At 37.1% G+C, this 22,843-nt stretch overlaps 3 protein-coding genes across 3 annotated transcripts; 1 reads left to right on the plus strand and 2 right to left on the minus strand.

Moving 5' to 3' along the window:
• Nucleotides 1-1,527: 1,527 nt before the first annotated feature.
• Nucleotides 1,528-10,204, minus strand: LOC117225668 (glycogen debranching enzyme). Its single transcript, XM_033479363.2, has 26 exons — nucleotides 9,926-10,204; nucleotides 8,989-9,242; nucleotides 7,952-8,075; nucleotides 7,691-7,880; nucleotides 7,422-7,629; nucleotides 7,208-7,342; nucleotides 6,929-7,147; nucleotides 6,620-6,855; nucleotides 6,343-6,555; nucleotides 6,054-6,248; nucleotides 5,843-5,972; nucleotides 5,644-5,767; nucleotides 5,293-5,558; nucleotides 5,070-5,228; nucleotides 4,794-5,002; nucleotides 4,510-4,713; nucleotides 4,209-4,441; nucleotides 4,057-4,146; nucleotides 3,811-3,988; nucleotides 3,389-3,745; nucleotides 3,163-3,310; nucleotides 2,727-3,090; nucleotides 2,445-2,653; nucleotides 2,191-2,376; nucleotides 1,875-2,111; nucleotides 1,528-1,730 (listed from the first exon to the last, which is right to left on the minus strand). The coding sequence occupies exons 2-26, from the start codon at nucleotides 9,109-9,111 to the stop codon at nucleotides 1,665-1,667; spliced, it is 4,803 nt and encodes a 1,600-aa protein (XP_033335254.2). The 5' UTR covers nucleotides 9,112-9,242; nucleotides 9,926-10,204; the 3' UTR covers nucleotides 1,528-1,664.
• An 861-nt stretch (nucleotides 10,205-11,065) lies between these two features.
• On the plus strand, nucleotides 11,066-19,979 carry LOC117225667 (proteasome adapter and scaffold protein ECM29). Its single transcript, XM_033479362.2, has 28 exons — nucleotides 11,066-11,220; nucleotides 11,826-12,073; nucleotides 12,198-12,316; nucleotides 12,391-12,540; nucleotides 12,623-12,883; nucleotides 12,972-13,161; nucleotides 13,219-13,304; nucleotides 13,390-13,579; nucleotides 13,778-13,923; nucleotides 14,007-14,313; nucleotides 14,375-14,561; nucleotides 14,636-15,010; nucleotides 15,080-15,255; nucleotides 15,340-15,441; nucleotides 15,507-15,713; nucleotides 15,780-15,894; nucleotides 15,973-16,156; nucleotides 16,229-16,517; nucleotides 16,601-16,834; nucleotides 16,906-17,250; nucleotides 17,337-17,493; nucleotides 17,573-17,728; nucleotides 17,809-17,940; nucleotides 18,009-18,318; nucleotides 18,395-18,578; nucleotides 18,665-18,797; nucleotides 18,866-19,075; nucleotides 19,182-19,979. Exons 1-28 carry the CDS (start codon nucleotides 11,196-11,198, stop codon nucleotides 19,379-19,381), a joined length of 5,418 nt encoding a protein of 1,805 aa, XP_033335253.2. The 5' UTR covers nucleotides 11,066-11,195; the 3' UTR covers nucleotides 19,382-19,979.
• peng (Pumilio and CPL domain-containing protein penguin) lies at nucleotides 19,471-22,635 on the minus strand. Its single transcript, XM_033479373.2, has 2 exons — nucleotides 22,042-22,635; nucleotides 19,471-21,885 (listed from the first exon to the last, which is right to left on the minus strand). The coding sequence occupies exon 2, from the start codon at nucleotides 21,871-21,873 to the stop codon at nucleotides 20,056-20,058; it is 1,818 nt and encodes a 605-aa protein (XP_033335264.2). The 5' UTR covers nucleotides 21,874-21,885; nucleotides 22,042-22,635; the 3' UTR covers nucleotides 19,471-20,055.
• Between the last annotated feature and the right edge of the window lie 208 nt (nucleotides 22,636-22,843).

Consider the following 22,843-nt stretch of genomic DNA (forward strand, 5'->3'; position numbering starts at 1 on the left):
ACGATCTTTCTACTTCTTTTTCAAAAATGCGTTCCTTTCGAATTTTCTCTCTCTCTCCCTCTTTTTCTCTCGAATGTGTTTTTATATAATCGTTTCCTTTCGTTCAAATTTCTACAATTCTTCGAAGATTAAATTATGTCAAATAATTAATTCTCTGATTCCGTGTATTCGAAGTTTTACAAACTCCTTAAAATTCAGATCGGATTTCGAGAAAGTAGAAGCTCTCTGGGATATCGCTACATATATTATAAGTGACAAAAATGTGTTCCGCTAGGTCCGCATAATCCTCAAGTGAAATAAACTATGTAAAACGTAATCGTCGCTAATATGAAAAATGACAGGGTGTAAGCAATAACAATTTTCACTATTTTCATGTGTTCCGATTGCGCGTACCGGTTCTTCCTGTGCCCGTTCCTCGGTCTTGTGAACTCCGGCATCAGCAGCAACGGCTCCAACAACAACAAACTGGATCGGTTCGCCCTGTGCTCGACAACATCATCTTGCTTGAAACCATGCGATCGGAATACGTCGTTTCGGTAGTTCATCCAGTTCTGCAAGTCGGTGTCATAACCGACGTGCTTTATGCTGCTCAGAATGTTATTGTGGTCCATGCGAAACGCGGCCGCGACTCCGGTGTTGGATATTCTGTTGTAAAAATTACTTGCACAACGGTGATACAAATCCGTGCTGACTACACCCTTATTTTGGCCTCTAATGAGAAGAATATTCGGTAAGAGCGAGGTCCTTAAGTCGAACGTGTCTCTAACGGACCCGTTAAAATAAAATATGCTGGATGCATTCGTTTTAGTATATGCGTAGACTAACAAGCGATGCTGAGTATTATCGTATTGCGAGAACATTATGCCGTTACGTTTACCGTCTTCTGGACAATACTTGAAGCATATAATATCGTTTAGCTGGAACAAATTCACCTCCCTTGCGTTCAACGGTCTCTTTCCGTATACCAATCGGTCGGAGTATACTGGGCTGTTTTGTAAGCTGGCGCACTGTTTGCAGATCTTTTGCCGAGGAAGGAAAAGCGTATTGATCAAGGTCTTCGCGGTCGTTGGACTATATTTCTCGTAATAATCCATTATGTCGTACTCGAACGCGTTCACCTCTTCGTAAACGTGATCCGTGTTTGCCGAATACTTTACGCCCGTTTCAGCCTCCGTGTTCTCGTCCGCGATTACGTTGCTCTGATCAGTCAATTCGTTTAGGAACTTTGCCGATAGTTTGCTCGAGTATTTCAATGGCTCGTTTCCGTAGGTAACTTGTGCCGTTTTGTGCGCCTCGCCTCCTGATACCGTCGAAAGGTCCGCGGTACTCGACATGGCCTCTATCGCCTCTAAATTACCGGGGTAAGCAGGAAAAACGAACTCGTGCCTGGCGTCTGATCCGCTTCTGGTCTCTTCGGACTCTTGGATCGAGTACAAACCGTTGTTCGTAGAAATGATATCGGTGGTAATAAGTTTGCACGGCGGCGTGCTTGTTTTCTCTACGTGCGAAATACCGTATGCGTGTGTCTCCGTGCGTTGTGTTCCTGCGACAGTATCCGAGTGGTGCAACTTGTCGTCGTGTTCTGTACCTCTATGTCTACGTTCTTCCTCTAATCGTAAATGTTCTAAGTGTAACTGGCGGTGGTGAACACACGCAAAATTGTATCAGTTCGTTCGTTCGATCTCCTCGGAGCGTAACTCCCGTTTTATTTTATCTAAGTCGTAAAGAACCTGAAATCGAAATATGAATTTATAGGCTTTAATTATGGAATTTCTATAAATGTATAGATCGAATTTAAAATTTAAGACTTGTAGAGAAAACAAAATGGCTATTTTCTTTGAAAAATGCAGAACATTTTCTGCCGTCATTCGAACCTCTAGGATAGCAGAAGCGCTCCAAGCTTGGGTCCTGCAGCTGTCCTTGCAATACTCGCCGTCCTTGTTGGTCAGTTCAGGAAGACCTCTCCAGTGATTTGTGGAAGCCTCTATGTAATGTCGAGAAATAATCGCTTCGGTTGATTCGATGGTACGGAGCAACTCTTCCTTTCCGCCGACTAGCGGAGCAAAGTACAATCGTGCTCGAAGGAAATATCCCATAGGCCAAACCCATTCCTGTTAAATTCAACATATTAGTATCGGTTTTATTTTCAAACACGTCAGGGTGACAAATAATTCCTGGAACACTATTTACAGGGCCTTGATGGTAATTCCAACCGTGCGCTAATTTAGTATCCCCACTGTCGTTAGAGTTGTCATAGTATCCATTGTATGCCCAATCAGCAGGGTCCAGTGTCTTCATTCCAAGCGATCCTAACAAAATTTCTTCTGCCTTCTTCAGCGCAGTCCACGCATGTTTCGGATTAAACAATTCTGGAGCCTTTTCGAAACGACGATGTTTTAATTTTGCATTTTTCAATAAATACGATAAGCGATTGCAATACTTACAACTACCATCGCAATTGGGAAATTAGGTCGCAATTGATAATCAGCCCATGCTTGGGTTGCTCCGTGGCTATCTTTATATATCCCACGACGATGGATCAGTTCTGTCTGCAATTCGTTCTCGGTTTTAACTTCATTGACGTAAAAGTTTTTCTCGAAACTCATTGAAATCTTGTCTGCCCATTGCTTGTAGCTCCATGTTACGACAGATCCTGAAAATATTACATCAAGGTAGAGACGACAATAGAAGGTAAATTATGAAGAGAGGAGCCGAGTAAGTCTCACCGTCGCGGTTCTTTCTTTGCACGCTACCATGCGGGAACAGATTCTGTTTGTACAGTTCAGCCAGGAAGCTCAGAATGCTCTTACTGAGCCCCACTATTTCTACGGCCGAGCCGTCTCTCGGTGTCGCAGGTTTCCCCTTGTTACCTGCCTTCTCGGAAGATCCCATTTTGTCCATCCATGTGCCACAATTTGCGTCATTTCCGCCAAATACAAACCCGGTCTCCGGATGTACCCCGATCTGATTATTAAAACCGCGGTCAGTCATATGCTCGTCGATTTGTCTTCCAGCGTTCCTTTCCCTGAAGCACAGCCCTTGGAAGTGAGTCAGCAGTGCCTCTTGGATAACGTCATGAAGATGTTGGTCCTGAAAATTCGTTGCAACATTATCCACCAAATTGCTTGGCAATTTTCTCCAGAATATAGACACTCTACGTACTACTTCCCCTGCTGGCAGTGCTGGCGAATCGTCGGTCGGGAACAGCCGGGAGACTTTATCAGTGAAGATCTTCAAACCATTTGGCACTTCTTGTATGTAACATTGAATTGTGTACAACCACCACCACAAAGAATCTCGGCAGTTATATCTAGGAAGAGAAGTAGTTCGTTATTGGAACAGTTTGGTATTTAATATTGTTGCTGCTTGATGCGGAATGGCTCTTTACCTAGCGTTCTTTCCTTTGTCGAGTAGATTAGGGATCAAACCATGTCGTAGAGTTTCCGCATAACCGAGAATGATGAATCTCGCTTCGGTGTGTCTGCCTGTTAGTATGAGCAATCCTCGCACAGCAATAAAGGTATCTCTTCCCCAGTTTCTCATGTAACCGGTAGTAAAGTGTGGCAGGCCAGCGGACAGTGTCATGCACATTTGTTCGCTCTCTCCGTTGTATTGTTTAATCGGTGGTTTAGGAGGGTCTAAATTAGGCGAGAGATCCGGCAACGGGGAAGATCTTACTACGCCTCCCATTTGTATTGAAATTAGAGAGAGCATCTTGATAAAGGTGGAACCGTCTTTCACGAAGCTAATAACATAATTAGTAGTTAAATATAAATACGAGATATGATACGTGTACTACGAAATAGATACCTTGACATTAAGCTGTAGGACTGTTCGAGGAGAATCATGTAAACGTTTACAACGATGACATCGAAGTAACTGGGCACTAAATAACGAGGTATCAATTTAAACGGCTCGGTAGCTTCTTCCAACCATTTTCCGAGAGCTCTAGTCCCGTCGTCCTCCTTCAGACGTTGCCACGTGTAATCTGTGTGTTTATATGTATTTAAGTATAATACTATGAGTTTAATTAATAGAAGCAGACTATACACTCACCTATCAACCAATTACCCTGTCTCAGATTAATGCACAGTGGATGACCCAGATCGTTGTTTGGACGAATATCCGCCAACAGAGAAATGACACCTGATAATGAACAAAATGTTCCTTAGTTATTGTAGTCAACGAATTATTTGCAAATAGTTTACCTTGCAATCCTGCGTAGACGAGAGGACCGTATCCAGGGATATCGTACACACCGAATCGGTTCGAGGTTTCATCGCGTTCCTCCTGGTCGCATCTGTACAAGGCCTTGTTCAAATCCACTAAATTCATACGGGAAGCTACGACACGTAAGTCAGAGCTCTTTGATGATGTTATCACGGAGATGGTGTTATGCAGTTTCGCGAGAGCAGGTTTTATGTTGACGTGAAGCGACACGCTGAAACGAAATGTTCATAGTAAAATCGGCGACAGAAGTATAAAGGGGGAATCATGTCGATGTATTACCGAATTGCGATGATAGAGCCTGGCTGGAAGTTTACAAAATTCAGCTGAGTGATCTTAGGATCTCCAGAGTCAACTTTCTCCAAAACCTCGGAATCGCAGATCTGTATATGCTCTTTGAGACTTAAAACATACTCGGACAGACCGTTTATGTACGTTTCGTCTTGCGTGTATTTCTCTGGATAATGGAAAGGCGATGTCCCATTCCTGAAATCAACGCGATGTCAATCAGGTTTCGAGATGCACGCTAACGGGGGTAATAAAGAAGGAGGTACGAAATGTCTTACTTCACTCCCGCATGAGACAAAGACGCTTCTAAAATAATTTCTTCCACCACACCTTCTACACGCAACGGTTTCACATGCCTTCTCAGATCGTTGGCGTTGGGGTCAGGGTGTTTGAATGCTGTGAAGGCGACCAGGACCACGCTGTCGTGACTCGTCGGAGAATGTCTGGTTACGGCGACTATATCAGTATCCATTTGGTCAACAAAAACCTGTAATTCCGATGATTAGATCGTTCATGATTGATACAATACACAGTGCCGTAAAAGATTGACATACTTGAGAGAATTTCTGCTGTCCAAGAGTATAATGTAGCTCATTCAATGCTTTCTTCCCTAGGATTATGCCTGACTTTGATCCAACATGTCCAATACCGTCCACCAAATCTTCGACGTCTGTCCAAGAAGTATATTGTCTTGTTTCGTCCACCACGTGTATCTGTGGAAATGCATTTGTTACGACAAATCATCTCAAATAGGAATAGCTGTATAAAAGAATTTACATGATGAGGAACTAGTTCGTCGTATCCACGATTACTGCCGCTAGCACACGCTGCCATTGACACGAGTGCAGCACTTGGTAGCAAATCAAACACGCTGCGCTTCTCAACCGGATTAGGGTTGTCGTGGGTTAGATCCAAGAAAAGCGCGTGCGCTATGCCCGGTACTAGAGGCCGTTTACGTGGTTGCATGAAAGCTCCAACTGGTTCGCCTCCGTATCTGTATACCAATCGACCTTCCTCGTGACTGTCCCACGCTGACATTGCCTCTGTTTCGTCAATCATCAAACATTTAATAGCAATACCGACTTCGTTTCGCAAGAGTATCGCAAGCAAAATGTGAATGTTCCGTACCCCTAATTAAAGAAGTAATACCAAGACGATTCACAAATATATTATCCTTCTGATCGGAATTTGTAAACAACTCTGCGACAACGTATAAATCTGGACGCACTCGACGAGCAGCATCAAGCATATACTGAAACGTTCGAGGATACATACGTTAGAGATTAGTATGAACTTCTGTATACTTTAGTTTCGTTTGTTGAAGTACCTCTGCGACCGGAATTGGTGTCGAATGACAATTGTCCAAACGGATCCCATCGAATATCTTAGCTGTCTGTTCAACATAAGCAGTCATATGTTGCCACAAAAATGGACTATCTTCTGGTTTTTCGCCAAACCTGGAGCACATATATCAGCATTTAACAGGAATAATAGAGACCTTGAAACCCTTTAATCTGAGAAAGAAGTGTTCGTGTTACCTTAATTTTACACTGTCGCCCCAAGCAATTAGCTCTCTTCTTATATAAACATTGGAATCGGGATCCGCGAAATTTTTCAAAGGATCGCTATTCATCACCCAACCGTTATGAACCATCAAATAACATCCTGCGTCAGAATACATAGTTGCTTCTCTTTCAGCCAACGTTTGAGGCGCTCCGTAGTCAGTAAAATATCTGAATTGTCATTAGAAAAATCATTCGTTATGCTTTAAAATAAGAAAGATAAGCAAGGTCCGAAAGCAAGCAAATTTGTTCGAAAGAGGAATACCTAGGGACGAGAGGGTTCCTTTCACTTATTTCTTTAAGCCTTGGTCCGTCAGGTTGAACTCTGAAGTATCTGATACCGGCAACAGTGTTCTCAATCGCAGCATTCAAATGGTTTTGTACCTCGTTGATTATTCCGTCGTTAAGCTCTTGCAACTTTTTTCTTAAATCTTCGGCACATCGTTTCAGACGAGTCTCCTCGTCGAAACAATCCACTCTGTAATCACATAATACAACAATGATAAAAAAAGACATTGTATCGTTGTTACGAAACAATTTACCTATATATATTGTATTTTTGCAATGCAAGCTGCATATTTATCGTAGCCTTTAATCTACGGAATTTCGGGTCCTGTATCACTTTAATATCCTCCGATATTGGCTCAGCAATGTCCTGAGGCATTTGATTTCGTGCCAAGTTCAGAAATTCGGCAATCGTTTCGTTGATGTCTACTATGTATAATTCTTGTATTTTTATGAGCGGTAGAAAATATGTATGCAGTGCATGACGAATCGACTGAAATCATAAAAGGATAGTTAATACGTATGGCACAGTTGTTGTTATTACAAATGTAATTTCTTCGATTTACATTTAGATGTTCTTCGGTTTCAACTACCGAAGGAATACCCTTGAACTCCCATTCTCCAGCAGCTACTTGTACTGTTAATTCAAATAGTGCAGCATCCAAGATATATGCGGGACGCAAATGAGGACTGTTCACGCAATTGTATGTACATTCTGGGTGAGATACTAAGAAATGACTTTCGTTGGCCGTGTGGTTCAGTACAATATCACATACACTTAACATCTGTAATTGGATAACATTAAAAAACAAATCGTTCCGTTTAGAGGAAATTAAACAACTTACATTCCACTCGTTACGCATTTTATTTGTGAATCCTTCAATATCGTCGAATGTAACTGGTTTATCTTCATTATTAAAGGATGGATTTAATTTCAATTGATCGCTGAGGCTATAAGATGATTTAGAGGATCCCAGTTCCTAAAAAATAATATAATTATTATTAGAAACTACACTGCATGTGCGTAGACGCTATGCAACTGTTACAAATTAATATTACCTGGATTGGTGTGAAATGGACTACATTGTATCCAGAATTTCGAGCTACTAGAAGCTTGTCTTCCCATGTGGAGAAGGGTCCTAAACACTTCGCCAGAACAGTTTGACATTGGATACAATCTAACGGCAAATTTTCTCCAGATGCTCCAATTTTAAGTTCTGGATCAACCAATAAGTATCCAGAAGCAATAGGTTTTGTGCCTTCAGAACTAAAACATTTAATACGTTTTAGATAGTCAATATTCAGATTCTACGTGTAATAATACTTACTTAGGATCTGTAAGATAATAATGGAATGAACCAGCTGAAGATAAACATATGCTAGCTGTCTCATTTGACCACTCTAATGGATAATAGGTGTGTCTTTCGAATGGCTGAGTGCTGCTCAAAGGATAATTTATAAATAGATCAAGTGTTTTCCCAAGCAAGGAAGCGCCTAATCGAAATTCCACTCTCCATCCTGTAAGAAATCATTTTAAGTTTAAATAAAATTTGTACAAGAACGACATCTACATATTTATAATGACATACCTTTCTTTAATCTGTATAATATACCATCAAGATGTTCTCCATTATTTAAAGTTAAGACTCTTATTTGTTCAGAGTCCACGCTTTGAGACGATGACATATGCTCTGTCATATTCTCTGCCAATACCTGCAAAAATATTTAATTATTTTTTTGTAACTTCTAATGTCTATATGTATTCTGTAGATTGTACATAAGAAAAATTTATAGTATTATACTTTCACAACATATTTCTTGTGCTACACACCGTACTACAACACTAAATAATCCTGTTAATAACACAACAGAGGACTTCTGAGGGCAATAGATACTAAATAGAAAGTAAATAAAGAATTTATCTTAACAGATACACTGAATTTACTGAAATGATTTGAAGTTAACAAAACATTTCGAACTAAGCGCGTAAATCCATATTACACATGCAAAATAAATTGCTCGTCAAGAGATTAGTACTTACACGCGAGATGCGGTAAATGGATAAATACTTAGGCCACGACTCCCTTAATATAAGTTAGCAGCACAAAGCAGTTAGCGAGCGTACAAGATGCATATTACATTACAAGGTTCCGCTGCACGAGCATGCACAAAGTCTTGAGCTATTCTCATCTAGATGCTTGGATTACCTCTTTGTAATAGTAAAGACAGAAGCAGACTTCCCACTATATGATATTAATTGTATATTTATTACTATAGTTCTATGTCTGGCACCTAGTTTAATTGTGACTAATTTTAACAGACAAGTTATTGTGATTATTTACCTGTTGTAGCATTAGTCTAAACATTCAAAAAAGTATTCTGTTTCAATGTTGTTAGAATGAAAATTTTAGTATTAAATACATAATAACATGTGCATGTACATGTACATACATTAAATGTTAATGATCTTTGACCGAATCACTGTGATTACCTTGACCGAGTGTTATGAAGACAATGCATTATCAAATGGTAATTAAATGAATAATGAGCCCTTATCAGTCATGACAAATGATGCAGAAGTAAGGGGAATTATTGGAGACCAATTGATATAACTGTTGAAACTTACATAATAGCAAAGACATTTTAAGTAGTGACAACTGTAAAGACTCCGAAGAATGCTCCTAAGTTTCCTGATTAGTGCCTTTGATGCATTTCGAACAAAATTACTTATTGCAAGCACAGAACCCATTCTCAAAATAACGTAATCATACAGCTGAAATCACTTGTTACTAAGCGAAACGAATTCGTTAAATTAATTGTATATTATCACAGCTCTTATCACAGTTGATTTTTTTTTGTTACTTAAGCAAAGGCCATTTCCTATAACAAATGCAAAGATATATGTATATAAATAGAATTGATGATAAACCATTAATCGCTTTCAGTAAAAAAAAAGTGTCTTAATTCCTTTTAAATTAGTGATAAGAAAATAATCCGAAAATATTAGTTACTAATATTTACTGTATCGTATTATTAAAACAAGATATTATGTTAGAGAAAAACTGCTTTATTTGTTCTTTCAATGTACAATGTACAATGTGATTACATTCGAAATACAGTAATATTAATTTATTTATTGCTTGCATTCGATTTTTAAACAATGTTAAGAACGCGTGTTTATATAAAATTTTCGTTTAATAAAATAAAGATTCGAATCGAATCGTCGATAAATGAATGGAGTACAATCGTGTAAACATAAAGAAACAAACGACGATAATGTTGTCAAGCTTGTATAAAAGAATAGTGTAAAGATTTCAAAACAATTATTTGTAGATGCTACTTGAACCGAATTATTATGATTGTTATAATATGAATACATGATTGATCTGTAACGGTACATAATATGTATAGTGGGTTAATATAAATGCAAAGAAAATTCTAATTAATATTTTGCCCTCGTGTAACTAAACCATGCAATGTAAAATAGTTACAACGACTTTCTTAGGAAACACAAATATTACAATTTTCTCCTGAAAACGATCCCGTTCGTTTTGCTTTCATACCTGACCACTCTGCTAACTTTTTCGATGCGAAAAATAATTTTATACTCTCATTCCAAGAGAATAGGAGAAAAGTGTAAATATCGGGCAGAGAAATTGATATTCTAACGAACGTACGTGTTTCTACGGAACAAGTGTCTAAATAGGATTCACTGTACAATGGATTATTTTTGTAATAAATTTAAGGCTAACGCGTTTCGTTCGAATTTGACCTCTAATTCGACGCAGACAAAGTTTGGAGGTCACGAAAATAGAAGCATGGTTCAAGTTAAGGTAACATATAACAGCTGAAAGCAGACGACAGGTTGCAGTTGATAAAATCAGACTTGTTGATTGGATGATCATCCACGGCAACTTCGTAGCCATTCTTTAAATATATCTTTCGCGTGAAATACATATGTATTCATAATTTATAATGAATTATCTTATTTAATTATGTAATTGAACGAAATTAACTACCGAAATTAACATTAACTGAACGAAATCTTTAATTCAATCGGTTGATTCATCTTTATGATTAACCGGGATTAATCGTCGAAAATAACAATTGTATTTGTATTCACATAGTCTATTATGAATATGAATCATTGATCTTTATTAGAAATAATAATTGTTAGCCATTGGCAATTGTTCCGTCAAAGCCTTTGCTTTCGAGCTCAATGACATGACACTTTGATCTGAATTATAAATTCATGAAAGCAAATTTTTAATCTTCAAAGAGCTGTATCTAGGGAAAAAGAATTTTTCGATTAGGAAATAATGTAAATTACACATTAGGTCTCGGTATTTGTCAATAAAAACGAAATAGTTTTCTTTCCGTTCTGGAATAGCAATGATACGATCCTAACTTACTTTTAATTAAAACCATTTTATACAAGATCTATACATTTGCATATTAAATTAGGTTATAATTCTGCAATACACAGTACAACTACATACTAACAATTGTATAATTGTACATAGTTACTTGTGATACCTCAATTAAAAATTTAAAAACTATTTAACAATATTTCAATATTAAATAAAGCAAAATTTTGTTCTTTTATGTACATATTCTATATTTAAATGTTTCCAATGTTGTGAAGATAAATGTTGAAAATCAAATATTATCATTTATAATGTGAATCTGCTGAATTTAGGAAAACGAATATAGTGCATTAATCATTTTTTAGTATAAATAGCATTGTGAGAAACAATGACTTTAAAAACTGTTGATATGTATTTCTTATTGTAATCGCTGTCATTCGCTTTCTCTTGCGCACATTATTTCAAAATGGCAGCCGCTACGGACGAGCTTAGTAAGTAATCTCGAAAAAACTCAAAATTATTCTACATTTAAATGTTTTTTCTCAATCGGATGATGCTTAATATCATTAAACATATCGTGAGTTATTTAATAAAATCGAAATTGTTAACGATTAGAATAATATGAACAATATCATTGCTCAGAAAGAAAGTTAGTTGTCATGCCGTGTTGCAGAAGGCAACTTTAAATGTTTATCTCATTTTTTATAGCTCTCATTCAAATTTTATAATTGATTTCACGGTTCAACATTATTTCTTAACGATTTTCTATTCGTTTTTGTATTTGTCAATTGTGTGATATTGTGTGACATTCTTCTTTTTCCTACCATTTATGGCTTAATATCATTTAATCACTAATTGTAGAATTAAAATAATTACTTTTTTGTAACATATAGTATAGTAGTTTAATCGTTACAAGTTGTCAAATCTTATTAATTGTTAACACTTTTGTTTAGTACTCAATGTCATAGATCAAATTTGAAAATTCTCAATTTATTTTCTATATATTTTTCAATATAGGTAATATTGTTAAATATTTAATAAATAATTTTAGATACATTATGTAAAATTAATTTATCTATAATTTATTTCCTAATAGTTTTATTGGAACGAGTGTTTCTTCGAGTGGGGTTAGCAGAAACCGACGAGCAATTGCAGACGGCAATATGCAAGTTTCTACCTCCAGTTTTACTGAAGTTATCCAGCTCCCAAGAAGGAGTCAGGAAAAAAGTGATGGGTATATTAATCCATATAAGTAAAAGAATTAAAAACAGGCCTCTAGTTCAACTGCCAGTCGAGGCTCTACTATTGCAATATCAAGATCCAGCAGCTAGTTCATTTGTCATTGTACGTTATCTTCGTAATATAGTCAAGAAATTGTGTTGAAAGAAACATATAGGAGGATCAACTGTGTACTATTTTCATTCATTAAGTTTCTATAGTGCACAAAATAATTATTATATGTTTGCAGAATTTTACTATTATATACATAAAACTGGGATATCCTAGGATGGAGATGAAAAGACAAGCCAACCTAGTTCCGAGTGTGTTGAACGCTATAGAAGGAAAACCTTTGCTTCATCAAGATGGGTTTGTTAATAATCTATTATTAAATGTAAATAAAATAATCTATACAATTGAACGTGTCTATAAAAATGTTTCAGTTTGTTACTCATAATAATGCCCGTGTTGGGTCACATCAATATCCCTATAGATCCAGATAAACGGGCATCCCTTCTTGGCTTACAAGATAAACCTTACGTACAAAAACAGCTGCTCGATTTTATGCTTGATACACTGTTACTACCATATGCGTAAGAATATTTACTATATAGTTCCACTTCAAGCTTATTTAATTACAATCAATTTGAACTCTATAAAACATTACTACTCTAGATCTGTAGGGGTACAACAACAACAACAGCAGCTGCAGACTCCTCCACGATCTGGGTTAAGTGAATATGCTTTTAAACGAGTAATCGGAGAAAAACCACCGACAGCTGAACAGATTGAACAAACAAAGCTTGGGATTGTTAAATTCTTGGCTGGAGGATTTTTCCTTGATTCAGATATCCTCGTACATTTGATAGTGGCTGCTGCAGATACTAGATTCAGCGTGGCTAACATGGCAGATTTGGAACTGAAGAAAATTGTAAAGTAGGTTTACTTATATGTGCACGTAATTCGTAACATACACTAAAGCTGACTATGTTAAGTACTTTAAACTGTTCTTGTGAATATTTAGTACATTGGATTGGTCTTCGGAGCAATTAGCTACTCCACTGGTTACGTTATTTTTGGGTACTAGTGACCCTCTGAAGGAAGTTAAGCCAGAAATGAAGCGACAGCCTGCGAGTACCCGAATTCGATTGAAATTGTTACATTATTTGTGTCGTATTACGAAAGCCGATTACATTGTAATGCCGTGCATCGAGGTACGTATTTTGGTGGTACATCTCGTGTAACGATATCTAATATAAATTAACTCATAGGTAATTTTTGAGTCACTTTATGGAACGGATACAAATTCGAAACTGAGATCAATGGCACTGCAGTTTACGTTAAATATTGTCCAACAGTAAGCCTAATATATTCTAATTGTTTTGTACTCTGGATTATTATTTGTATGTACAGCAATAATATATTTTCTGCGTTGCTTCAAGGTGCAGCCTTGCGCTATTAATTGGCGTAGATGCTCTGATTCTACAAGGAATGATGCAATTAATCTCTGAATTCGAGGATAGCCACAAAATAATGGCGTGTACTATTATTGGACAATTGGGACAGAGAATTCCGTCATTGGTTACCAGAAATTCGAATATGCTAAAGAATTTATTTGACACGCTTGTATCTGTAAGTAATTAACAACAATCAATTGTACGTTAGAGATATCGAAACATTTCGTTACGAACTTTTTCGTAAAATTCTGATATATAGTTCCAAACATCGTCACTATTAATTGCAGATGGCGTTGTCCTATAATACATGATTGTACGTTATGCTAATCAAATTTCCTGTCACAACTCACACATTTTTTTTATGATGTTTAAGACTGAAGGTGATTTACGGAGGGCTGTACGCGATGCTTTAATCTCCGTAACTTCGGCATATAAGCTTAGTAAAGAAGACGAGAGTAAAATAACTAGGATGAATGATTTATTGTCTACTTACATCGAATCACCCGAGTCTAATGTTAGGCAAGTGTATATGATTATCTACGTTAATAAGTATGTATACAAAATCCTACGCATTATTTTGACTGTCCTTGTTCCTATTGCAGATTTGTAGCCATGCATTGTGCTGCAAATGTATTTCCATCAGATGATATACCTTCCCGTTATCTTCTATTACTGTCAGCTGGCGATACTAAAGACGAAATTAGCTCAGAAGCTAGAAAGGCTCTGTACGGTGCACTTCACAAGAACAAGAGCGACGCGCAAGAAACCAATCAAGTTGTGCTGCCAGATTTTCAAAAAATGGTCACTTATATATATTCGAAGATGCAGACTAGGATGCCTACCTCTACCGATGGAAAGATTAACATAGAAAGTAAAGTACTTCCGTACAGTGTTGCTGTATTCACACAGGTAATTTATTTCAAATAGATTCGTGTATCTCGCGTGACTAATTAAAGCTTTTCTCTTGCAGATAATCAATTATCTCCGAATTTGTTTAGCGAGAAGCGCTAACGTGGTTGTAAGCAACGAACCGTTACAACATCCCTGTGAAAGTACACCGTTGATCGCACGTTACGTCGAAACTCTGTATAAAAGTCAGCCTGAGATATTGAACAACTATCTCGATATGATCTTGCTTCTTAGCCATGTTTCTGCAGGTAGAAATAACGATTGCGACTCTACATTGATCATTAGTGTGTTCCACTAAACATTAGATTTTTCTCCGATACAGATCAATGTTCCCTGCAAGCTTTATTGGAAGTAGACAGTTCTATTCCGCAATATCTAACACATCTATACGAGAAAGAGACTCGAGAGAAGTGGCTTTTGGGTTTGCTGAAGTCTGCGAAACCAGAAATACGAAAGTTAGCTGCTCAAATTTACGGCGCGATCGCAGCTCCATTGGTCGATTCTGTCTTCTGGAACGAGATACGCGAACTTACAAAGTTGACGAAAGATTACGACAAGAAACAGAAGAAGAATGTCGAGGAACTGCACGGAATGATATTGGCCTTCACGTACATGATAGAAAGACGATTGTTCTCTTGTAAAAACTCCATGACCTCGTTTAATATAGATCTGTATGCTGATATTGTACAATCTACATGTACGTATATCGATAATACATACAGCCACGAAAGCATGTTCAAACTCTATTGTGAGAATACTCTTTCAGGCGTTCTTCTTCACGACAATTCGCGCCTGCTAATGGAGGTTGCGATTGAAAGCATCGGTATCCTAGGAAAAACGTACAGCTTACCCTTACCCGACGTTGGTGGCGATGAACCGAACAAGAAAAAACTTGTAGAAGAACTATTTTCTATAGTGACTGATGCTAAGCTAAACGCCAAGGTTACACTGAGTTCATTTTTAAAATGAAATCCATGAATTGAGACACTGATCCTCATCTTACACATTTAACTTTCATTTTTATAGCTTAAAGAAAGGGCTGCCATTTCCTTAGGATATTTATGTTTAGGGGAAAATTTTCCACACACCACGGACATAGTGACCAAAATCATTACTATGGTCAAGGAGGTAATTAGGAAATATTGAAACTCAGATCGCCGTGTACTGCGAAATAAACTCTACTGATTTTACAGACGAAAGATATCGAAGTGCATTTAACTTTGGGAGAAGCTCTGGTGTGCTGTGTTCAGGGGCCGGCACACGTGCAGGCACGAAACGCTTGGGAGACACTGCCGAGCGAGTATCAAGTACCTCTTAGCAACTCTAGTACAGAACTCCTGATACACACGGTAGACGAGTTGCTTAAAATGTATAGAGTACCGCATCCCAACTTGAGACAGGTATTCATTTGTTAACGTCCGTTCTAAAATCAATGGTCTTTTCATTCTTAATATTCTCTTTGCAAGGCGGTTTGTGTGTGGTTACTAGCGCTTCTGAAATACAATATTCAGGAAGAGTGCATTAAACAAAGGTTTTCGCCGTTGCATCATGCGTTTGTAGATTTTCTTTCGGACGATAGCAGTAAGTGCTGCCATGCTTCATAATTTTACCGAAAATAATTACACAATTTTTTCCTAATGTACGTTATTCCAATTGTAGATATAGTGCAGGATATTGCAGCGAAAGGACTCAGTTTGATACACGTTAACAGCTCAAAGGAGGAAAAAGAAGTATTGGTTTCGAGAATATTAGATCAATTTATACGGGGTCGCACAGCTGTGAAACAAGTGACCTCCGATACAAAATTATTCGAGGAGGGTCAACTGGGAACAACGCCCACGAGGTATAACATTTTCTCGCGCTTCTCAAGCTTCGCTCGTTCGATTTATCAGTATTGAAAGCATCTGATTTGTAGCGGAGGCTTGTCAACGTACAAAGAAATTTGTTCCCTAGCCACGGAACTGCAGAAACCGGATTTAGTATATTATTTTATGCACCTGGCGAATCACAACGCGATGTGGAATTCTAAAAAAGGTGCTGCATTCGGGTTCGCAGCTATCGCTGAAATGGGCAGCGACGAGCTGAACAAGTATCTGCCAAGTATAATCCCGCGTTTGTACAGGTATCAGTTCGATCCGACGCCGAAAATTCAGCTGAGCATGTCCAACATCTGGCGTATTATCGTTCCTTCGACGAGCAAGGCCGTGAGTACCCGCTGCTAGAAAGAAGATCTGCCAACTTCTCATATGCAAGAAATCATTTACAATAATCTTTCGTGCCTTGATAGATCGAACAGTATCATAAAGAAATATTGAAAGATATAACTGATAATTTAACGCACTACGAATGGAGAGTGCGTATTAGTTGTTGCAATGCGCTTGCAGATCTGTTAAGAGCGAATGTTCGTTTCAATCTCGCGGAAATCGCGCCCGAGTTGTGGAAAAAACTGTTCCGAGTAATGGACGACATTCACGAGGGCACCAGATTGGCAGCCACGAACACGACCAAGCTGTTCAGCAAAGTTAGTTCTCCGTTTAACATTTCCGCGAGCTTTTTTCGGAATCGTTGTTCATAATCTTTACCGAATCACAGATCTGTATTCGTTACTGCGACTCCTCCAACGGCAAAGAAGGAGAACAAACCATACAAGCGATACTACCTGTACTGTTGGATACAGGGATAACTAATTCTGTGGACACCGTGAGATCGGTGTCCCTGCAAACGGTGTCGCAATTGGTATCGAAAGCCGGCACGTTGCTCAAATCCTCTTTGGCGACTTTAATCCCGGCTATTCTAACTTCGATTGGGGAAGCGGAGAATCCAAATTTATCGTACTTGAGCATCAGACATGGGTCCTCGTCGGAAACGCAGGAGACTATTGATAATATTAGAGCCAGTGCCGCTAAAGGACACACTTCTACTGATACGTTAACAAAAGTAAGATTTCTTGTAACAGTACATGTATATGTGTAGTGTACGGAAGATTTACACTATAATAATATTCTACGTTTATTTGAATATAGTGTGTACAGTATGTTGACTCGGAGACGTTAAAAGAGCTAGTACCTAAAATAGTGGAGCTAATAAAGTCCAGCGTAGGATTCGGAACGAAAATAGCTTGTTCACATTTTGTAACTCTTCTAAGTCATTATCATAAGCTGGAATTGCAACCTTACGCCGGTAATTTGTATATCCGTTATAATTACAATGACAGCTTCGATCCAACCGATTGTATTTGTCATACTATTTTGTCGCACAGGTAAAGTTTTGTCTGCTTTGTTGAACGGTTTGTCGGATCGCAATTCGATCATTCGGAAGAATTATGCGATCGCCATCGGTCACATAGTAGGATCAGTGAAAGAATCTAGTCTGGACAAATTGTTCAAAACGCTTCATACATGGTACACAGAAAAAGGTATGTAAGAGTTCTTAAACGCCACGCAGCTTTGTCGAATTACCGAAAATATATACCGTATTTTTCATTTTTCATTTCAGATGATTCGACCAAACTATCGATTGGACAAACGCTGCAGGCTATAAATAATCATAATCAAGATACGTTGAAGAAATATTCGAGTATCGTTATACCACTTACCTTCTTCGCGATGCACATGCAAAAGACACAGGGTTCGTAGTTGCTCTAACTATATTATTTGTAAGCAATTTCCGATATTTATGGATTGATATCTTATCAGAGAATGAAAATATGGTCGCGTTATGGACTGACCTCTGGAACGAGATAACACCCGGGACAGAAGCCGGAATTATGCAAAACTTGGAAACAATAACAGAACTTTTGCGGACCTCTCTGGAGTCACCGTCATGGACGGCAAAAGCACAGGCCGCCAACGCGGTTCATACTTTGGCACAGAAACTGGGACACCGTCTCGATCCCGCTGTTCGGAACACTCTGCTGAAGGTGTTGACGGACGGTTTGCGTGGAAGAACTTGGGACGGAAAGGAAAGGGTGCTGAATGCTTTGGCTACGTTGTCGAGCAACAGCAAGTACGGACAGAGACATGTTTTCTGCATCTAGGATGAATTGCTTGTAAACTTTTCTCACGGATTTTATGGATTACAGGCAAGCCCTAAAAGAGGACCAGGAAATGTGTGCGATCATAGTCGACACGTTGCACAGAGAAAGTAAAAAGGAAGCTATAGAATACCGACGTCATGCTCTGCAGGCCTTCGGTACTGTTCTGCATGAGCTAGACATTGATAAGTTCCAGGAAATAAGCGATATATTTGAAGAAATTTGGGGAACGGTAAATTCCTAAATATTTAATTGTATAACACGATGTTTCTATAATGTGTAGCATGATTTCAACATTTGTATCTGAACCGGTCATAGGTAGGAAATAAAGATAACAACGAAACCCTACTCTCTGACGAGAGAACAAAGAGAAATGAAGACATCCTGAAGTTACATGAAACCGTTTATGGGGCTCTTGGAAAATCATGGCCGACTTGCAAAGAGACTCAAGGTAAACATGTGAAACGGAGTCAGCACACGAGATTTATAGCTTTCTATATTTAATTTTTGTTTGTTTAGACAAATATTGTGTAGAATTCGTAACCCGTTTTGAAAAAGTATTACCTACACAGTCGACATCTATACAGGTGTCGATGTTGACATCGCTTACCTTATTTGTGGATAAACTTGCCTTGCTCAAGATGAACAGCGCGGAATTGTCAAGCACGGATAAAGAAATGCTGCACGCGATCTGCGATAAATTGAATGAAATACTAAGATACGGTCTAGGTAAGTGAACTTCTAAGCTGTATTGTGAAATTTTGCAGATAGATTCATTTTACATGAAAACACTACTTACCAGAAGAATTTCAAATAAATAACTTTTTCGTTTCAGGTATTTCGTACACTAGGATTAGAAACGAATCTTTGAATATAGTTTTATCCCTTGGCACAAAGTTGCGCGACACTAAAAATGTTGAACATTTCAATAAAACGGGTGTAGTAGTCAAAGAGTTTCTACCCCAGTTAACGAATGATAATGAACCGGAGGTCTTAGCCAGGCTTATGATTATCAAGCAAATATTTAAACTGTGAGAATCAAATGAAATTTGAAATACTACTTAATCTAAATGTTGTTGATAATTGACGTTGAAACAACAGTGATACAAAAAAAAAAAGCGTAATATTTGCAAAAGTTCTTTTAATGATGAAATTTCATTATAATCATGGCTCCTATGTATAACAATAACAAAAATTGTCTACTATCGCATAATTTAATCCTGTCGCGTTCTTCAGGATTCCCTTTTTAATAATATTACAGTCGAATATTTATTTTGTATGAAGTCGCTCGTTCTTTTAAAGATAGTTTCGTAGTCCAGATAAAAATAAGAGAATTGTTATTGATGTGCATGTTCACTTTTTTCTGAATATCGTTCTAAATGTATGGTGCAATTTAGGATCGCGGCAGGATGAAATCTAGCTTCAGTACTTCATACTTCTTTTTATGGTTTCCTATGTTTTTATATGATCTTATAGAAAGATAGGAAAATGTATATTTATAAATATATTTGTCGGCCGTATAAGTTCTGTACGAATAATATATTACATAGAATGATCGTGGAATTTGATTGAATACGATGTACTTGTATTGCAAATAAAATTGCAGCGAATGATTTTACCGCTGACATTTACATTTGTTACGTTGTTACAGTTGCTTCTAAACTATGCATCCTGCAGAATTCGCAGTTGTCGCAGTGACGTTTCACATTTTACAACGTTTCTTTAAATTGTTTAAATAAAATTTTCGCTCCTGAATTTGTTTTTAATTTCAGAGCATTCTTTATTGGATTCAATTTAGAACGTAGAATATTCGTGATCGATTTCACTTCGTTTTCTAATAAAAATACTAATAAAAAGCAGCCTCTATTAAATTCTATCCATTCCTCGATGACATTTCTTTCTAGACGATTGATCAGTATTTCTCCGAATGTGGTGTCGTTATTTTCTCGTAACTTCTTATCATTCTGTATAAGTTTCTTCAACATCATATGTAAACCTGGGTGTTCAACAATCTTATGTTCAGTGTCGTCCACTTCTTTGATTTTTGAATCAGGATCTGTGATGTAGTCAGCAATGGACTCGAAAACTAGCTTCAATTTTTCTCCAGTACCTGCATTCAAAACTGCCAGTGTTACCATTGCAATGGAACTATTAGACATCCATGTTGCAATATTTTCGACTACAGTTTCGAGTAATAAATTTGAAATGCTATCTCGAAGTTCTTTCTCCCGAGTGTCCGGTAACTTCTTGCTTGCTTTATTGTGATCTCCTTGTTGCAAAAATTTAATTAGATTAGGATGGAAGTAACGAGGGCTTCTTCTTGCTACTAAATACAAAATTATGTGCTTTCCATGTTCGTTTAGTGCTATCTCTGTCAGATCTTTCTGAACTTCTGATAGTATAATTTTCTTTACAAGTATAGTATCATCTACTGTGTCGAACAATGCTAGTAGTATTAAGTATCCATGCTCAGACATAGATACAGTCTTTACGTTTCCCTTAAGACTTTTCATAATCAATTTCCTATCTTTGTTGGTGCCGTGCCATATGCATTGAACTACGATTTTTGAACCGGGTTTGGTCTGAGATAATTCTACAACGGAATCTTTTAACATAACTATCATTTCCGATCTATCTTCGCTTGAACACTCGCATATGTATTCTAAAAGTATAGTCTGTACAAGTGTAAACTGCAAAAGTTTTTTATTTAATATCCTCATTAGATTTCCTTTTACAGCTGTCAATGTCGCCGATTTCATATTTTCTGCAGTTTTATATACATCGGGAAGAGACTTAATTTGATTGTCTTTAGCTTGTTTGTACATATCACCATAAAATTCTTGTTTAAAATGCGCCTTCTCAGTGTTTTTTGCATACTTAGTATACACAAGTTCTATCAAAGGTGCAGATACAGAGTGACTCATGAATTTCACTATGTTACCATAGCAAGCAGAAATAATTTCATGTTTCACATCTCGTGGACCATACTTGAATATACTTTTCACACAGTTCTTTGCATATTTTGACAAAATCATTTCTTTGATAGATGGTTTTATCTCTGTATAAATATCTCTTTGAATTTTTTGATCGCTGAACTTGATCATCCATTGAATAATACGAGATAAATCATGCGTGAGCATTACTTTATTGTAATGAGAGCTTAGCAATTCGTGAGTGTTTAAAATCAACTTTTTACGTTCTAATGCTGTGCAATCTGATCTACGTAACTTCTCGCCGATCTTTTTAGCTTTAATCGTTATTTCATAGATATTATTTAATTTCTTTGCTCTGTACTTTTCTTTCAATTCTTTCTTCTTCTTTTTAATTTCCATCCAATTAGGTTTCTCCATCTCCTTGTTACCATTCGCTAAGTGTTTCTTGTCCCTTTTCTTTTCTTTTGGAGATTTTTGCGTATCATCGTGAGAAATATTATTTTCATTACTTACAATATCGTTGTTTACAACGTGTGATATCTTACAATGCTTAACTTTCGATTCTGTACCGGGGTGCTCTTTCCGTTTCTCCATTTTGCAACACCTCTAAAATTAAATTAAAATACATAATATAACGCATGAAAACAAGATCGTTTTTCTCTTTATTTTTATGATTACCATATTTACAAATAAATTATACTAACTACTAAAATATTGCTAACATTAATAGATCAACATAACCAACAATAAATTGTAACTAACCTAAAGATTCTTTTCAACGTGTTTTACTGATATTTCTGATATGTATGCACTTGTGCGTTTATATTATATTAAATTCAATTCGGTAAAATTGTTTTCAATCATAATTAATCACTAATTACTGAATCTAAATAATTGTGTTCGCTCCTACACGTGCACACAAGTTGCACGCCGCACTATGAAATACGTACAGTCCAGTACAGTCAACCGGAAAAGTAATTCGTACATTGAATTTCAGATTTTTGATAAATTCTCGATTGATTTGAACTGTTATAGTTTCGTAAACACGTGTTGCACAACAACAAGCCTAGACTCGTTTTAAAGCTTAAAGCTTCTAGTTACGCGCTCCATCGTTCAGTTTTCTCTAACGCGTTTTTGCATAATGCAACAGGTGGAAAACTGGAGACATAGACTTTCTCGTAAATGTTATGGAAACTTCTGTAAATACACTGGAGAATTTTATTCACAACTCATCTTAGCACAGATTTCAAGATAAAAGCCTCTCCTTTACAACGAGCCCTTAAACTTTGATGTACGATCTTTTTTAGTCACTCTATCAAACTTCGAAAGCAAGGTGTACAACCTGTGCTTTTAGAGTCGGGCAACTTTTATTTTATATAATAGATGACAAATTAAATTAATATTTAAATCATCAAGTCATTCAATCATTTAAGTAATTCGACAAATGTTCATATATCTGTCCGGAAGCTTAATACTACTTAAAAGTCTATTAGAAAGCAATCATCTGAACGCAGTTTTCATTGTTCATTGCTGACAACATACTTTATTTCGTTTCTTACATAAA

Source organism: Megalopta genalis, chromosome 14 (genome assembly GCF_051020955.1).
Source record: "Megalopta genalis isolate 19385.01 chromosome 14, iyMegGena1_principal, whole genome shotgun sequence".
NCBI lineage: Eukaryota > Metazoa > Arthropoda > Insecta > Hymenoptera > Halictidae > Megalopta > Megalopta genalis.